General features: G+C 52.7%; 1 protein-coding gene across 4 annotated transcripts in view; it reads right to left on the reverse strand.

Annotated features, from left to right (window-relative positions):
• ABCC1 (ATP binding cassette subfamily C member 1 (ABCC1 blood group)) overlaps positions 1–19,348 on the reverse strand; it is a 126,438-nt gene that overhangs the window by 38,455 nt on the left and 68,635 nt on the right. For all 4 annotated transcript variants that reach the window (XM_070566659.1, XM_070566658.1, XM_070566661.1 and 1 more), the window contains 6 exons: positions 18,951–19,043; positions 17,071–17,274; positions 8,538–8,684; positions 6,846–6,933; positions 4,144–4,219; positions 1,893–2,019 (listed from right to left, as the gene is read on the reverse strand). In XM_070566659.1, coding sequence (XP_070422760.1) covers positions 1,893–2,019; positions 4,144–4,219; positions 6,846–6,933; positions 8,538–8,684; positions 17,071–17,274; positions 18,951–19,043 — 735 coding nt within the window. The remainder of the gene's footprint in view (positions 1–1,892; positions 2,020–4,143; positions 4,220–6,845; positions 6,934–8,537; positions 8,685–17,070; positions 17,275–18,950; positions 19,044–19,348) is intronic.

Genomic DNA, 19,348 nt, shown 5'->3' on the forward strand with positions numbered 1-19,348 from the left:
ACCGTGAACATGTGTCTAGCGCTCCCCTTACGGGGACAAAATAACCCGTCACGAGTAACTCTGTGACCTCGTCCAACCAAATACTTAGTCCTCAGAATTGCTAGATGCATCGTGCTTATCTCTAAAGGTTTTTTAAATTTTTTAAATTTAAAACAATGGGGCAATTTTGTCCAGCAGGGGACATGTGACAATGTCTGGGGACACTTGTGGTTGTCAGAACGGGAGGTGCTGCTGGCATCCAGTGGATGCTGCTCAATGAGGCTGCCAAGCCCAGGTCGGCCCCATGGCAGAGGGTGACCCGGCCCCACACGCTACTAGTGCTGTGATGGTGGAGGCCTGGGGTTCATGCAACACTGTGAGTCTTACTGTGATCTGGAATTTTCTTCCTCTAACTGAGCGCCTGTGGCCCATTCATCTGACTTTATAACATGCACTGGAAAGAAAGGACAGACATTTCTTTTCTTTTTTCTTTTGAGGAAGATTACCCCTGAGCTGACATCTGCTGCCAATCCTCCTCTCTTTGCTGAGGAAGACTGGCCCTGAGCTAACATCCGTGCCCATCTTCCTCTACTTTCTATGTGGGACGCCTGCCACAGCACGGCGTGCCAAGCAGTGCCATGTCTGCACCCAGGATCCAAACTGGCGAACCCTGGGCCGCTGAAGCGGAATGTGCACAACTTAACCGCTGCACCACCGGGCCAGTCCCAGAACATTTCTTAAAACAGTGGCTACATATCATTACTTTGAGCCCAACTACTGCAACGTATGTTGCTACTAAGGCATATCAGGCCAAGGGACATCACAGAATCAGCAAAGGAAGGATTTTGCTCTGAAATAAAAACAATGGCATAAACCAGCATCCCCCAAGGCAGATTCCAAGAGACACTCATCCTGGGGACGTAAACGGTTGTCGCCTAGGTAATAAAGAGGTGCAGGCAAGTATGTCTGCGACACGCTGGGTTAACCAAAGTCCAATAGCGCTCGTCTCCTTGCAGGACTTCTCAGAGCCTTTACTTTGGGAACGATTATTTTAAGTCTCCAGGAAGGAGGGAATCACAGTGCACAGTATTTCTCAAGCTTGTCTGAACCCAGGATTCTTTATTCCCCAAACATGTTGCGAGGCGAGCTTGCTGCAGACCCCACTCCGGGAAATGCTGGTGTCAACAAAACTTCTTGAGGGAAGGATTCTACAGGGAAAGGCGTTCCAAAGGAACACGCTCAATGCAAAGCTAGGCTCTTGATTTCCAGTGGGACCCATCTGTTCACTGAAGCAGCCTCTTAATCTCTCCTAGAGGAACATGCCAACTTAGTCCAAAGTCCTCTCTATATTTACAAGCAATAAAACCACGGGCTCCTTGTAGCCCCATATTAAGAATTCAACGAACACTCAGAACTCCAACAGTCCCTTAAAAAGAATTCTCTACGAAAATATTCCAACAACATAAATTACAAGTTTTAAGTTTTGTTACGTTTATTGAAAGAGATACACCGAAGAGATCCATCTAGAGACAGAACAAGCCAGAAAGACCCACGTGGAGAGGGACCACGAGATGCACCATGAGGGGCGGAGATGCACAGGGAGAGGGGGACAGACGGCGGGCCAGGGAGCATCTGTGCGTTTACTAAACAATTACTGAGTGACAAGTGCATGCCAGCCACTACTCCAGGCGCTGGGATGCAGGAGAAAACAAATGACACCAAAGTCTCGCCTTGTGGGATGGCGCAGAGAAGAGCAGAAAGAATGAGCAGGACAGGGAAAGAGAAGGAAAGAGACCCCACAGCTCTCGCCTCCCGCAAAGGGAGGGTCACAAAAGAAAACACAGCATTGTCTGTGACCTTCGTCTCAGCCGTCAGCCCCCCATGGTCCCCTGCCCACTCAGTCCTCGTCCTACCTTGATGGCCACGTGCCCCTCCACCTTCTCCATCTCGGCCAAGAGCGCCGAGAGCAGAGACGACTTTCCGCAGCCCACCTGGCCCACCACGGCCACCAAGGAACCTTCCGGAACGGAGAAGGTGATCCTGAAATGACATAACACGCGGGGCCTCAGCCACGCTCTCGCTTGCACAAAGCCGACCATGGGCCCCGAGGCTGGACACGCCCTGCCTTCCTCCCTCTGGCTCGGTTCAGCGGACAGACCCGGAGCAACCCATGATGGGCCGGGATGCAAATGCATCTTAGAAAACAGAGGGATGGGTCATGACAAGGGAGCCGAAAGGAGGGGTGTCAACTTTGCCTGGGGGCACAACGCGGAGAGGACCCCCTCCAAATGAACTCTCAAGGAAGAATGAGCTGCCCCAGACACAGAAACCTGGGGACGGCTGAAGAACAGGCCCGCAGGTGGGAAACAGCAAGTGTCATCAGGAATGGACAGCTCGATGACAGCAGACGAGGCAGGGAGGGGGCAGGCCCGTCCTGACGGGGCAGGTGGGTGGCGGCCAGGCCTGAGAGGACCACGAGGACATCACACTCAGATGCTCAGCCTTCACCAGCTGGGAGGCACCAGGGGTCCAAAGGGCGGCCTGACCCGGGGCACGCAGTGCCGAGTTTCAGAAACACGTCTCTAGTGAAATCGTCCTTTCACAAATAATAGAAAGCAAAGCAGAATAAAAGACGCTCAACATGCTGCCGGCAAGACTGGCCATCCCACGACCGGCCGACAGCCAAGTCAGAGCTGTGACTCCATCACCCGGGGAAGGGCGGGCGCGGCCAGGGCCTCGCGGCTCATGCCCGCTGTGCTTTTCAGCGGCTGCTATGACCATGTCAACCTATTCACGGAAAGGCTGGTAGATTTGCTGTCACTGACTCCTTCCTCCTTGGGGACCCACCGCATGGTCACACTGTGCAATCATTTGTTCCTGTGCTGGGAGGGGAACAGATTATGGGGTCAGAACAGGACAGAGAGCCCAGTGACAAAGCTCCTGCCACCGTCCAGGTGAGACGGGAATATTTCTATAGGCTGAGGAGGTTTGGATGGAGAAAGGTTTTGGGGGTTCAGGCTGGGGAAGGGTAACTGGAAGAAGGGGGCCTTTGAGACTGAAGGATGGGGGCCAAGACACAGGTCGTGGAGCAGGAGAGAGAGAAAAGCTCAAACTGAAGCAGGCAGGAGTTAAGTTAGACCTAGGGAAGAACTTCCTAAGTGTGCAATCCGACCATGAATTTTCAAGGGACGTGTCACACTGGTTTTCTCTGCTGAGTTTGTCCCCCACCCCTCCCCAGAGAAAACACAGACGTAATTTGGCTCCCCAGTAAGGGGCTGATTTGGGGGCATGGGGGATAAATTTGGTGCCTTAAAAGGTCCCTTCTGGCCCTCGGGTTTGGTGACTCCTTAAGGAGGCCTGAAAGAGCCATGGAGCAAGGCCTCCAGTCAGAAAAGAAATAAGAGGCACTTGACAAGTTGCCCAGGGAACCGGGTCAACTTCCTGGACACTGTGTGCTTTGCAAAGACAAGGACTGGGGTGGGCAGGGTACCAGAGGGGGAGGCGATGAGAAAGGGCGAGCCAGGCAGCCGGGTGACCTTAGAGAGGATGGAGAAGAATATACAAGAATTCCTTTCAGCAGACCCACCTGCCTGCTGCCAGGAGCAACCCAGCCTCGGCCCCAGCCTGGCCAATCAGTGGGCTCCATCTCTCCTGGCACGGCGATTGGCTCAGGGAGGGGCACATGACCCAGTGTGGGCCATTAAGAGGCAGGCGGGTCTCCTGATGAGGGAGGAGGTACACCTAGAGTTGATGGGGACCATCTGCCATTATGAAGAGAGAGAAAGCCTGGGAAGGAAGCAGCATAGAGGGAAAGGGATCAAAGATAAGATGGAGAGAGTCCTAATGACACTGAGTTCCTGGATCACACTGTACCTGAAGCAGACATTCTCAGTTATGAGCACCAAAAGTTTCTCTTTGTTGTCCTCGCCTATCTGTGTGAGGTGTCCGTCACTCAGAATCCAAGGGAGCTATGAGAGGCACACTCTCATCCACTCCTCACTGTAGCCCAAGCAGGGGACGACCAGACCTATTTCCCAGATGAGTAAACTGAGGCTGAGAAAGGCAAAGCGACCTCTTCAAGGTCACAGAGCTGGAGCATGGCTGGAATTCAAACACACGCTGGGGCCAGAGCCCCGGCGGGGTCCTCTCCACGTCCCAGCTTACCCGCTCAGCGTGGGCGGCTCACCCCGGGCCCAGGTGAAGGTGGCGTTCTTCACGGTGATGCTGTTCGCGCCGCCCCCTGAAAAGCGCGGAGAGAACACGTGAGGCGGAGATGCAGTCAGAGCCCCGAGCGTGAGCACGAGGCACTTCCTTGGTGTGTTTTCTCATCCAGCAGTTCAAGCTCAGTTGGTAGACACTTGCGCTAGGTGTTACCTGGTTACATCAGCCATGGTTTCTCAAGAACCCCAACCGACTGGCAGTTCCGGGGGCCCGGATAGAGGCGGGGGACGCGCGGGGGTTACTCCAGGCTCCAGGGCCTCCCTCACCCGTCAAGGGGGCAGCCCTGGCTGGGAGGGCTGAGCAGAAGCCAGGTCATTGGGGAACGAGCAGCGCCCTCACGCAGCTGTCCCATCCACCAGGCTGGGCCAGCCCTCGGCCCTCATCACGTCCTCCAGGGTCCTTTTCCTTTATGTCCAAAGTGGGGTCCTCCGCTCCTAGATTCCAGGGCGGCCTCCTTACTGGCCCCCTACATCCTTTCCCTCCCTCCAGCCATCCTGCTCACATCACAGTCTAAACCCCCAGTCACAAGAAACTGTGACAAAGCTGTGGGACAGGAAGTGGGGTCCCACGGCGCAGGGGAGGGGACAGGGTGTAGGACAAAGCCTGCATTATCTGGACGGCTCCCTGCGACTCTAAGGCTGCTGGCACCTCCATCTTCATTTACTTCCTTCTCCTTATTTTCCTTTTGTTATACATCCCTTGCTTTAAAAAAAAAACCAACAAGTTTTGACTCATAATTATGAGCCACCTTAAAACCATCCCGAGGTCAGATGGGAGCGTTTGTAAGTGATCAAGGGAAGAAATAAATGCCACAGGCATCCAAGAAGCAACCACCTGTGGCCAGAGGAAGTTACTAGTTAACCTACCTTGCCCTTCTCCCCAGCCCTCCTGAAACACAGCAAGGAGGAAGCTGGAAGGTGCTATTTAAGGAATTTAAGAAAAGTCACTTGAATCAGGCAAGCTACAGAGAATCTAAGACTCGCCGGGAGCCCGGGAGAGTGTGGATAAACATCTCGAAATGTGGGACGTCAAAGCCCCTGGGAGATGGCTGTGAGGGCGGGAAGGGGGAGGCCTGGATGGCACCAGGAGGGCTGCTGGTTTTCCAACAGGGCAGCTGCAATGACCAAAGAACCTCGGGAGCTCGCAACTGCCACCGGCTGCTGCAATTTTCAGCCCCGTGTTATGCCCAGAATGCTGACCCCGGAGTAGGTGGCACTGTTCCCGCACCACGCGGAGGGGAGAGACTCGGTCCTCAGGACAGGAGACTGGACAAGCCAAGCATGTCAGGAGGAAGGTTCCAGCATCCTCTGAGCAGTGGTTCTCAACTGGGGGCGACTGCGTCCCCCCAAGGGACATCATGCTGCACACATTTTTGGTCATCAAAATTGGGCGGCAAGGGGGGTGGGGGGTGCCACTGGCATCTAGTGGGTCGAGGTCGGCGATGCCGGCCAAGCTCCCACACTGCACAGGACAGCCCCCCAGCAGAGAAGGATCTGGCCTCAAATGTCAGGGGCACCCCTGAGAAACGGGACCCTAGCGGCCGAGTTCAAAGTGCCCCACATCACTGCTCTCGCCCACTGGAGACGTGAGCACCGCCACTGCTGTCTATCTAGCAGGAACCGTGTGCATGTCTGACACGCCACTGCAGACTCGGGAAAGCCCGCTGGGTGCCGGGCACCCCTCACACACTATAACCCAAGCCTGTGCACCTTCACGGCTCCGACTGTATTTACTGGGCTCTGGAGCCTGACTGTGTGGGTTCGAATCCCCCGTCACCACTTCCTAGCTGCACAGCCACGGACAAGCGCCTGAACCTCTCTGTGCCACACTGTGCTCCTCTGTAAAATAGGACTGACGATAACAGGGTCACCCTCACGGGACTTTAAGGAGAAGAAAATGAGGCCAGATGCACAGAGTACTTAATGCGTGGCACACAGCAGGTGCTCAATTAATCTGTACAGCGGTGACAGCGCATCCTGCTGACTGGCTGTACGGGTGATCCCTGACTCCGCTTCTCAGCTGTGCAATGCTGGGCAAGTCACTCGGGCCAGTTCTCATGCGTCCAACGGGGGTTTCCACGGCCTCTCCGCGTGCCGCAGCAAGCGGCAGGGAGGTCTGTAACTGCCGCCCCCAGAACGGAATGTCCATGGCGGGAGTGTCATTGGAATTCAAGTGGTCACTGCTGTTTGTGCTGTTAATATTAAGTACCTGGACACACAGCCAGGAATTAGAGCCCTGCTCAGGGGCTGACTAGGAAAGGAGAAATGAATAGGCTACAAAATAAACAAAGCTGCCTGTAAAAAGTCCACAGAACACCCACCCAAGAGAGGCAGCTTCCTTCCCATTATCCAGATGGGGAAACTGAGGCTCTGAGCAGTCAAGTGACCTGCTCAAGTCTACACAGCCAGCAGGTACAGGAAGCTGGTCAGTGTCCAGCATCCTTGGTTGGCCTGTCCACGTGCCCGGCACGGAATCAAGGTCTGGGCCCTGGAACCTGACCCTCCGGGGCAGGGGAGTTGGGGGGGTGGGCGCCTCGCCCACGGGCCGCCTCTCAGGGAGAACGCAGAAGGGCCAGGCGGCCGTCCATAAGGTCCCCTCCATCAGCCACGCTCCCAGCACAGAGGGGCAGACCGCACAGCACACACCGTCTTTGCCAGGCCGCCGCTCAATGCTGTCGGGCTCCAGCTCCTCGTGCGACAGAAAGATCCTGAGACGCTTGAGGGAGACACTCGCCTGCGGGGGAGGCAACCATACGGTGCAGTTATTGTTAAAGGCGGTTTGCAAAACAGACCCGGGCTCGCTTCCGGTGGTTTCCCCTGGGAGGGGAGGGGCCCACGCCCTCCCGCGTTTCTGAAGGCTCTGTGGTTCCTACCTCGGGCAGAGGCCTGAGCACAAAAAATAAAACAGCTTTTGGTTCTTATTTGTTTCTCTGGAAAAGCCCACCGTCCATATTCAAAAGGAGGTGGGGGGGGGGCGGACCTGTTCCTGGGGACAAAGAGACCTCAGAAAGGTAATCACCCACGGCAATGATCCCATTTAAGGGCACAAACTTGCAGCCGGGCGCTCCGTTCTAGAGACCTAATGCCCAGCACAGTGATGACAGCCTGCAGTGCTGGCTTATAAACTGCCAAGTTGCTAGGAGACCACATCTTAAAGGCTCCCACCACGAAAAAGAAATGATAAAACCACGTGACCCAGCAGCGGTGTGCGCTGACCTACAGCAGGAATCCTACTGCCACACGTCAATGTGTCAATTCATCACGCCACACGCCTTAAACCTACACTGTTCTATGTCAACTATCTCCCAACAAAAATAAATTTTAAAAATGCAAGGGTCCTGAGTCAAACAGCCCAAATGGAAGGCACATCTGAGATGACGCGGAAAATCTGAATAGGGACCGGGTACTGCTTTAAGAAACGACTGTTAATTTTGTTAGGTATGGTAAGAGTTTATAAGTCCGTAAGAAGAAATGCAAGCTGAGGTCTTTCCAGGTGAACTATCAAGAGGTCTGGGATGTGCTTTCAAATTCTTAGGCGAAGAAAGAAAGGGAGGCGGGGAGGAAGAGAGAAAAAAAGACTGGATTAAGTAAGCGTGGCAAAATGGATTTGAGTGACGGGTACACGGCAGTCACTGTGTGCTTCTCTCCCTACTTCTGTGCACATTTGAAATTTTCACAATAAAAAGGGTTCTGTTGGCTTGTTTTTTTTTGGAAAGCCTACAAACAAACCAGTGCTGTATAACCAACTGTTAAGGCGGATTCGTCTTTGTGGCTGAAGATGGGGTTCTCCACGTGAATGTGCGTGACGCTACGGAGAAAAGTGTGAAAAACACTGTTGGCCAGAAGGTGGTAGGAGTTTCAAAGAGTGTGGAAAGCGCAGTTTCCTCCCCTTCCTGAGTCACTGTATGAATTTTAGGATTCTAGGGGGTCTAGGTTGGGGTTCTTCAAAGGGTGGGTCAAGGCCTATTCGTGGGTTGTAAAATCAATTTAGTGGGTCAAAACATAATGTTTGAAAAAACAGGATAGGGCAGGGGAGAACAGACCAGACCCAAATAGGATAAAATATTTCAGGAAGACTCCTACAGACACGACAAAGCCCATGGGCATTAAAATTTTGTTTCATATACTCGAGTGTGAGTTCGTTGTCTAGAAGTAAAATGTATTTCTCTCTTTGGGGCAGGACCAGAAAAGCACAGAAGCCACTGGGCTGGGCCTTGCCAAGCCCACCGGGCACAGTGGGATGGCTAATGCAGAGGGAGCTGCATCGAGGGGAATCCTCCTGCCTGCGTTTGTTTCCCGCCGAGACCCGCTCCCGAAGTCCCCCAGCCTCGCTTGTACCTGCACGATGCTGCTGATGACCATGGGGAGAATGTTCAGGGGGAAACGGAGGATGTTGAACAAGGCCAAGGACACGAAGGCCTTCTGGGCATCCAGGATGTTGTTCTCGTCGATGGTCACGTAGACAGCGAACGTAGACAGGGCCACCTGCAAGCAGAACGCCCAGCAGTGACTTGGGTCCCCAGGCAGGTCACAGTCGTGGGAAGTTATATGCCCACAGAGTGTGCTCGGGCCCTCCTGGCATGTGACGCAATGGCCATCAACCGGCCACTAGAGGCCATGGAAAAAGCCACGGCAGGGGCTGGCCCACGGCAGATACCCCTGGCCAACCCAGAATGACCCAAAGAAATGAGGAGCAGGCCCTCCTACTTCCTGAGGGACAGAGGACGGACATTCTCGGCATTCCCAACATGATCAACAGCGTCTCCCCACCGGGCCTGCCCCTGCCGTGTCCTCTGCCTAAAATTATGCTCTGTCCCGTCCAGACAGCGGCCTGCTCCTCCCTCCGGCCTGGGGAGGCTGCCCGACCACTCCACCCAAAGGAGCCCACCCGGCTCTCTCGCCTCTTGTCCCGGTTTTTCTTTGTCGCACCCGTCACTCCCTGCCATTGCAAAGTCATGTGTATTTATTGTCTGTCTCCCGCCCTGAATTATAAGCTGCAGGTGACTGTGGCCTCCGTGCCCAGAGCAATCCCCAGCACACAGGAGCCCCGGGGAGTCATTTCTCCGCCCCGTGCCTCAGTCGCCTCATCTGTGAAATGGAGGCAGAGACAGAGAATCAATGCGGCTGTTGACAGTTCCTTCCAGCTCATAGAGAATATGGTTTTATGTCCCCAGGAAAGGAACACTTATCAAAAAAAAAAAAAAAAAACAGGAGTAGAGGAAGATGGGCACGGATGTTAGCTCAGGGCCAGTCTTCCTCAGCAAAAAGAGCAGGATTGGCAGCGGATGTTAGCTCAGGGCTGATCTTCCAAAAAAAAAAACAGGAGAGGAAAACAGGCAGACAATGGCTCTCCAGAGGCCGCTCCCTTCCCCACGGAGTCACGCTCGCCTTGAGCCCCGAGTGGTCCCCGCGATGTCACGACCCAGGAGTCTGGAATTCAGGCTGGGCTGCTGGTGACAACAGCACCTCAGCTCCCTCACCAGGGAAGGGAGTCCCTGAACGACCCAGGGCCGGGCGGCTTGGCTGAGGAGGGAGGGAAGATAGACAGTGGATTTCCGTGCCCCTCCTCACTGCTGGGGACAGAGCAGTGACAGGCGACGCCAGGGGGAGGCTCAGAACAGGCATCGCACGAGATCGTCCCGGCCACGCCAGCAGAAGTGATCCGGAAAACCAAGGACCCTGCAAATGGACAGAAGTCCCCACCCTCATGCGAGCGCCAGGCTCTTGGAGCCACTAAAGGTTTCCCCTGGGGAAATAAAGGGCCAGGGCCCTGCCTTTGTGAGCTCAGGGCCGCCGGCCAGGGAGTCAGGAGATCTGAGTTCTAGCCGGGCCTCTGGTGCGGTCCCGGCCCAGCGTGCTCTCCGGGGCTCGCGGCCCCATTTCTTTGTTTTTAAGGTCGTATAGCTTAAAACCATCAGCTCTGCCCCATCTCATTCGTGTGACCCTGGGCATGTCACCTCCCCTCTCCCAGCCAGCCTGTTTGCCATCTACAAAATGGGGACCGTGACAGGGCTGCTGGCAAGAAATCAGGCACCTGATGCAGCGTGCTTAGCAGAGCGCCCGGGGCCCAGGACAATGCAATATATGGCAGCTGTTTTCCGTGCTCGTTATGGGACTCAGGCCAAACTCCCTGGTCTGGTCTTCCAAAGAACCTATTAACAGTGTCCCCAGAGCTAGTTCCTGTGCCACCTCTGATATTACCCAGCTAGATGACCCTAAAGCAAGGCACAGAAATTTTCCAGGCTCCATGGCCGAGAGGGGAGGGGAGGCGTTCGAGAGGCCACTGACACAGGATCTCTGGGGTGTCTGCACAGACTGGGCCCCTCTCCCGGGCCTTCTATCCAAAGGGACTTCACACAAAACTCTCCAGCGAGATCCACACCAAGAAATAGTATTCAGCCACAAAAAGGAATAGAGCGCTGACACATGCTACAAAATGCACCAAATTTGAAAATACTGTACTCAAAGAAGCCAGACACAAAAGGCCACGTTATATGATTCCATTTACATGGAACAAGGCAAACCTACAGAAAGAGAAAGTAGATGAGCGGCTGCCTAGGGCTGGGAGAAGGGGAGGAATGAGGAGAATGGGGAGCGACTGCCAATGAGTATAGGGTTTCCTTTTGGGGTGATGAAAATGTTCTGGAATTAGATAGCAGCGAAGGTTGCACAACCTTGTGAATATATTACATACCGCTGGATTATACACTTCAAAATGAGGAATTACATCTCAATAAAAATAATAAGTCAAGAAAACACATCTCTCCAAAGTCAGTCTATTTTACTGCATAGGAGCCAAAGTCATGCCTGGGGCCCCAGGGCAGACCCAGTCTGTAAACATCCCTTCTCTGTAATTTGTCTGACCTCGTCTCCAACCGTTCTCCCTCTTGCTCCCTCTATTCCAGCCCTGCTGGCCTCCGGGGCTACGCCTTCAAGGGGGCAGCCCAGTCCTGCCTCAGGGCCTTTGCACTTACTCTTCCCTCTCCCTTCACCCAACTGTCACCTTCTCAGGGAGGGCTTCAATTTAAAACTATTATTTATCCTATTTAAAACCGGAAGCCCTCCCTGTCACTCTGACCTGAATCTTTTTTTTTTTCCTACAGCACTTACAACAGTTTAGCACACGGCATGGTGTATTTATCATGCGTATTGTTCACTGTCTGTCTCTCTCAATTAGAATGAATGAACGCTCCATGAGGGCAGGGATTTTTGTCTGCAGTACTCATTGCTCTATTGTCAGGCCCTAGGACAGTGTCTGGATCGTGGAAGATACTTGGCAAACGTTTGTGGACAGACGGATGGATGGACAGATGGATGGACGGACGGACGGATGGATGGGTAGGTGGGTGGGTGGACGGAAGGGTAGGTGGATGGGTGGGTGGCTGGCTGGATGGACGGGTGGATGCGTAGACGGGTGGGTAGGTGGATGGGTGGATGATTCAACAAGTGGATGGATGGACGGATAGATGGGTGGATGGATGCATACACGGGTGGGTAGGTGGGTAGATGGATGGATGGACAGATGGATGGGTGGATGGTTCAACAAGTGGATGGATAGATGGGTGGATGGACAGATGGACGGGTAGGTGAGTGGACGCATATATGGGTGGGTAGGTGGGTAGATGGATGGATGGACAAGTGGATGGATGGATGGATGGACAAGTGGATGGGTAGGTGGGTGGCTGGGTGGACGGATGGATGGATGGGTGGGTGGGTGGGTGGGTGGATGGGTGGATGCATATATGGGTGGGTAGATGGATGGATGGACAAGTGGATGGATGGATGGATAGACGGACGGACAGGTGGGTGGACAGACAGATGGACAGATGGATAAGTGGGTGGGTGGATGGATTTGCTGAGGGCAGGAGCGCATACATTCAGGTGTCTCTTCAGCAGTGGAGAAAACCAGGCCTCAGGCATCTCAGCAACAGAACAGACCAGGTCCCTTGGCCCAGCTGATCGGGTGGCTGCTGACAGCACAGGGAGCGTATAGAGAGGACGCAACATCACGCGGCCCCTTCAGATCCCACAGCCCTGGCTTCTCCACGAAGGGGAGGTCATTCATCCATCCATCCATTATTAGCTGAGCACCTACTGTGTACTGGGGAGTGAGGCAGGCTTGCCAACTCTGAGATGTATGGTCTAGAGGGAAACAGGTATCAACCAGGTTCTCACTAGCAGGTGGTCGTGGGAAGAGTGTGGAGATGACTGGGGCTATAGGCGGTAAGGGGCTGGGGTTTGCCACGGCCTTGTGACAGGTGAGGGTCAAGGATATGCATGTAGCCAACTGCAACCAAGGAGACTCCATCCCACAGCTTTGCAAGAACTCCTGGGAAAGGGGGCTTTCTCCCAACAGGGGTTACTGAGATGACAGGATGAACTGTAACCGCGTGGTGAGCACCTGTCTCACAAAGAAACCCCCATGGAGAAAGCAGAGCTCAGAGGCGAAGGAGTTATTCCCAGCATTATCTTTGAAGCACCCAGATCCAGCCATACCTGAAACCCCAGCTGAGCTTAAAAATCAGCACTTTCCTAGACTTTCCCATTTTGTGACTCAAAACGCCCCCTCTTTCTTTACTGACTCCAGCTGATTTGAATTAGGCTTCTATCACTTGCAAGACAGTTCCTGACGAATACAGTTTATTCGAGTCTTTTGCTCATTCATTTATTCAGTCATGCGTCTCCATACGCTTACTGAGTGGGCACCATTTGCCAGCCCCCTATGTTCTAGGGCTACAAGCAAAAAAAAAAAAGACGAGGCCCATGGATGATCTGGTCAGCAGAGAACCACACAACAGATAATGAACACATGGAATGAGAAATATCCCGACAAAAGGAGATACAAGGTAAGGAGAAGGCAAGAAGCTTGCAAATCTTCCAAGACAGAAAACGCTAAATATTGACAGCTGCGTGGGGATGCTATTTTAGGGAGATGCATTAAGTGAAGATGATAAATGCCAGGCTCCATATTCCAGAAAAACAGTCCCATCGATCCTACAGAATGGCAGTGGCTCTGGTCTGAGCCCCCAGGCCTCTGTCTTCCATCACCCCTACCGGCGGGTAAACACTGCCTCATCCTTGAAGGGCAGGAATTCGCCAGTGGAAAGAACATGCGAAAACGTTCCAGGGGGACGGGAGGCCACATACTTTATCCTAATGTAGTCAGATGCTTCAGCGTCTCAGCCAGGGCCAAGGTCCTCCGCTGACAGCCAGGTTCATCCGTTTCGTGCCAAACAGCTCAACAAACTCCGTCTCTGGAAGCCCGTCACCCACCCCGAAACGGAAGGGCAACTTCAAGGTCAAGAAGAGGCAGTCTTGCTCTGAAGCATCTCTCGGTCTTCCTAAGGGAGACCAGGACAGGAGCTGGAAAGGGAAGGGCCAGCACGCCGGGGTGACAAGCTGGGAACTGTAGGTTTGGTCGGAGGACCCCACGGGCAGAGCAAAGGGTTACAGGAAAAGGGTCCCAGATCCTAAGTGTGACGCAGCCCACAGGCTGACCCCTGACCCCTGCTCCTCTGGCTGCAGGTCTTTTCCTATTAAAAAAAAAAAACACCACTCAAAATGCCCTGGCTTTCTGTATGATTTGCTCTCACTTGCATAAAAGTAAATAAAAGAGAGACAGAAGTGCAGTGACATCCATTACATATAGTTGCTTCGTGCTGGTATACGCGTGGGCTCTCTCTGGAAATACACACGGCAACGGGCGTGGGGAGGAGAGCTGGGTGCCTGGGGGCGGAGGGGGCACAGAGCCGTGCCTTTCACCGCAGACCAGCGGTTCCCAACCGGGGGACACCTGGCAACGTCAGGAGACACTTCTGATTGTCACATCTGAGGAGGTGGGGCAGAGGTACCACTCGGCACCTAGCGGGTAGAGGCCAGGCATGCTGCTGAACACCTTACGAGGCACAGGTCAGCCCCCAGTAAAAACACAAAGGATTGTCGGGTCCCCAGTGTCAGCAGTGCTGAGGCTGAGAAACTCTGTCGCAGACCCTTTGGCACAGCTTGAGCCATTTTTACCAGGGGAAGGCATGCCTTTCTATTTTTAAAACAGATCCCATGTGCAAAAGAGAATATTTAACAATTATAACAGAGACGATTGAACAGTTTCAAGATAATAATAAAATAAACAGCCTATACAACTACCACCTCGTCTTATAGTGCTTTTCTTACAAAAATGGCAAGAGTTGTCAGAGACCTGGGAAAGCCAGGGAGCACAGAGTGTGAAAAGAATGAGACGGCAGAACCTCCCAGCCCAGAACGCTGGTGCGCGCGAGCCCAAAGAGATCTTAGGGAACACGGAGTCCCCGAACAGCAAAGAAATGTCACTTCTTGTGCCAGCGCCCGTCAACGGACAGTGGTCACCTGGAGGGCTGTTTGAACATAACCCCCTGGGAGAGAACGTCATGGCTGACTGTGGATGTCCAGTGTGGCCGTGGGAGTGGGTGGAGGGCAGGGGCGGGCAGGTGACATCCTTGCGGCCGAACCCCTTGATGTTTCATATGTGAAAACCCAGAGGCAGCGGGTAGAATGACCAGCTCCAGGGCACACTGACCTCACAGCGGAACGCAGCAGGTGCTCTGACTCTCAGAACATTCCATTCCTCCAGGCCAGAGGTCAGCAAACAGCGGCCCGGAGGCCACACCCGTCTACGCCCAGCCCATGAGCTTAAGAATGGATTTGACATTTTTAAATGACTGAAAACAAATCAAAACAATAGTATTTTCCCACACGCGTCGATCGTACGGAATTCAAATCCCAGCGTCTCGAAATAAATTTTTACAGGACCACGGCCACACCCATTCATTTCTGTATTATCTATGGCTACCCCCGCAGAAGTGGGTAGTTACGACAGAGACCAGATGGCTCAGGATGCTTCAAAGGTGTAGTAGCTGGTCCTTCACGGACAAAGTTTGCTTTCTCCTACTTTTTGCTGGTGTTTCCCAAACTGTAAGGGGCACACGATCGCCTGAGGGGAGACTACTAAAATTCAGATTCTGTCTCGGCTGGTCCACGCGCCGGACAAACTATGCTTCATTAAAACAGACGAAGCGGAGCCGAATGAATGAACTGGGAGTCTGCATTTCTAATAAACCACCAGGGTTTTAACAAGGCCGTCCAGGTGATTCTGACATGCGCTTAGACTTGCTGCTTCCCATCATATTGCCTTGGGCGCAGAGGTTCAGACTCTATGGGACATTGCGCTGAGCCTAAGAAGACCCCGTGTCAGGAGGAACAGGCTTCAACCAACACTAAAAACGCAGGAGTTCCCGTCAACACACCACCTGCAACTCAGCTGTGATGAAAGCAAGAGGAGCCTAATAGAAAAGCTCCACATTCACGAAAATGCGTGGTTTCGGTTCACCGACACTTCCCACGAGGATACCTATTTGCCAACCTAGCTAATAAGTAACAGTCGCTATTAGCGCATTAAAAAAAGAATGACACAGTTAATAATACAAAGATGGAAAGAAAAAAACAGGGGCATGATCTGAAGGCATCCTTAACCTTCGCTCCTACCTGTCGACTCTGCAGGAAGGGTTTCTAAAGTCCATCCCGAATTGGGACCCCCTTTGTAAGACAGTGACTCGCCCTGTTGTCTTTAAACTTTTCAAAGTCGGCTGGCCAGGGACGGACCCATTCAAGCACCCCAAGATGTGCAACATTCAGTGTAGACCGTGAGAGCAAAGAACAGGGAGCGTCATAAAAAGCAAGCGGTGAGGGGCCGGCCTGGTGGCAGAGCAGTTAAGTGCCCACATTCTGCTCCGGCGGCCTGGGGTTCGCCGATTCAGATCCCAGGTGTGGACACAGCAGCGCTTGGCACACCATGCCATGGCAGGCATCCATCACATAAAGTAGAGGAAGATGGGCACGGATGTGAGCTCAGGGCCAGTCTTCCTCAGCAAAAAGAGGAGGATTGGCAGCAGTTAACTCAGGGCTAATCTTCCTCAAAAAAAAAAAAAAAAGCCAGCAGTGGGAGACCAGGTGTCAACTCTGGCAACTCCACGGGCCGGACAAACTATGCTTCATTAAAACAGACGAAGCGGAGCCGAATGAATGAACTGAGAGGTTACACCAAGTCCAAAAAAGGTCTAGGACACTATATTAGTATGACTCCATTTGAATATATTAAAACATTTTCAAAAATCTCTATATGCATAAACATCTTTTTCTCTGAAAAGATACACAAAACTGTCACTTTGCAGGAGAGGGGTGGACGGAAGGGAGGAAAACAGACTTTTCATTTTATACCTTCCTGCATGGTTTGAATTTTGTTCTTTTCCAGTGAATGACAAACATCTATTGAGCACCCACTGTGTTCTGTTTTAGGCACTGAGGACACAGCAGGAGACAGAAAGGACAAGAGAGTTGCCTTCCAGGAGCTGACAGTCTGGTGGAGAAAGACAGGCAATAAATCAAACGACACAGGAATTTAGAGCGTGTTCGGCACTGCCACTCGAAGTGCGGTCCACGCCAATCCGGTTTACAACCAGCCGGCAACAGACAAGTAGCTCACACCATAATGGAGCCCGACTACGGCACCACGCACGCGGTGTGGTTGCGCTGATGTTTTTATCTGAGCACGACTTTTGTCGATGAAGGCAGCAGAGCGTGCCGGTTGACATTCAGAGCAAACCCACTATCTCCAGGTACACCTGTGGGAAACTCTTCCTGAACTGGCCACTGTGAGCCACCCGGGGCTGGAAGCCACTCAGGTCTGCGAATCAAATAAAGGAGGGAGAGGGGGCATTTCTTCAAAGGAGTGGTCCGAGAAGGCCTTGCTGAAAGAGGGCCCTTTTAACAACACTCGGGGATGAGAACAAAACACGAAGCGTGAAGCGATGTGGGCAGGGATAAATCCGGCTTCACTCACCAGGAAAGGTGTGCAGACCCAGGTGAAGGTCCCCACGGCTCCCAGGTAGGCAGACTTCTTCAGCACCTTCAGCTCCTCCTGCCTGATGGCCAGCACCTTGTCCTTGAAGGCCAGCTCCCAGGCGTAAAGCTTCAGCACTTTGATGCCGTTGAGAATTTCATTCATCAGCTTGATCCGATTGTCTTTGCTCTTCATGTGGGCCACCTTCAAAGACAAGAGGGATCAACACGGCCTCCGGGAGCTGGCCCTGGCGCCAGAGCGTCAACTCAACATGCCCATCCATTAAAAATAATCCTGCGATCCCCGGGAACTCTACTCTTGACCCCGAGAGCTCTCCAAAGGGCCCTTCTATCAAGGGGAAAAAAAAACCCCACTTCACATCCTTGTAAATGAGACGTTCGAGACTCCTATTAAGTTTAGAATCATGGAATCAGGGGAGGAAAATCCTTCCAGGTGTCCAGAGAACAAGGCAGCACGGGCCCTACTCTGCTCATCCAAACACAAGAGAGATGATGATGACGTTTTTTCCCCCTTGTCTCATTTTCGTCATTGATTTTCAGCCAGTCCATGGTTGCTAAAATAAGGAAATGTTTCTGTACCAGCCGGCATTGGTTCTGACCCCTGGGTGCCCACGCCATACAGCTGTGAAATACTGCCAAGACCTTCAGCATTTTCCATGTGTCAGGCACCTTTCCGAGCATTTCACCTGCATTGCATCATTCAATGCTCACAAGAACCCTATCATTAAGCGCTGTGAGCGTTCCTGGGTCGTAGATAAGGACGCTATAAGCAACAGGGGTGGAAGCCAGTGACTGATGCTGCTTTGGAGGTGGGCCGCTCAACAGGACGAAACGTGACTCGGCCCCAAGCCTTCCTGGGTTACCCTCCCGTCACCCCAACGGGCCCCTGTCCTGGAACTCAGCTCTCCTCCGGCATCATCAGTGCGGCCAAGTGCTCTCACTTGAGACACCACAGGCTCATCATAAATAGCCATCAACAGGGGAACAGAGAAATAAACTCGGCCCATCTCTGCTACGGACCATTAGGCACCAGTTCAAGAGAATGAAGTCAGCCCATATGGCACGCCACAGAAAGATCCCCGAGGCATGGTGTCAAATGACAAAATCACGCTGCCCAACAGGCCCATTTGCGTAAAAACATGTACGGTAATAAGACCACAAAAACACACATAGCCACACCAGACCTAAATATATAGTCAATCAGATCTCTATATAAACACACAGAAAGTTCTAGAAGGATTCACCTCAATGTCTTCACTGTGGTTGAGAGGACAGGGGAGGGAACATCCCCTTTAAATCTATACTTTTGTATTATCTGAATCTTTTTATCACGAGAAGGCACTCCACTCTGTTACGTGGGTGCTTAAAAACTTAAGAAATACAAGCTATCTCTGAAAATAGTTTAACAGTGCACCTGGCATAAGGTAAGAGCTTAAAAGAAAAAAAAAAGTAAGGGCTAATCTTTACTCAACTCTTGAAAACACACACGCATAAAAATAAATAATAATAAATTCCATGGGAAACAAAGACTTTCTCAGAGGCTGAGAGTCGTGATTTTAGTCACAGGCCCACGATGTCTAACTATTTCAGGAACTCTCAACCTTGGCCGCCCATTGTCATCACCTCCTAGGAAGGAAGCGTTAAAAAATCCTGATGCCCAGGCCCCTCCCACATTGTGTGAATCAGAATCCCAGGAATGGGACCCGGGCATCAGCATTTGGTACATCTCCCCAGGTGGTTCCAACAGGTGGGCAAAGCTTCGAAGCCCACGGTGTGAGCAGAAAGAACTCGGCTAAGACGCAAGTGGAAAGACCTCAGGCAAAGCGCCCAGGTGGCGCCCTGCGGAGTCAGACCCCCTACCTGGTACGTCTTGGTCTTCATGGCCATCACAGCATTGACGGGAACCATGAGGATCATCACAGCCACCCCGGCCAGGACCGAGGGCCCCAGGTTCTACGGAAGAAAGACAACGAAGGCCTTAACACCGGGCTTCGCGGGCTGAGCCACCCCAGGACCACGATGCTGAGCACATTCTGGAAAGTCACGTTACCTTTACCCAGCTGTGGGCTGTTAAGAATTTTCAGATTTATTCCTGAGCATCTCTCGGGGTCCCAGAACCCCTTGAAGAATGTCAAGTTCACGACCCCATATTCAAAACCCTTGGGCCCAGGCGAGTGTTGCAAATCTGAACTTTAGATTTTCAGAAGGTAATAAGGTATTGAGCGGAAAATAATGGACACAGCTGGGGTGGCTGTGTA

This window comes from Equus przewalskii, chromosome 12 (assembly GCF_037783145.1).
Source record: "Equus przewalskii isolate Varuska chromosome 12, EquPr2, whole genome shotgun sequence".
In the NCBI taxonomy this organism is placed as follows: Eukaryota; Metazoa; Chordata; class Mammalia; order Perissodactyla; family Equidae; genus Equus; species Equus przewalskii.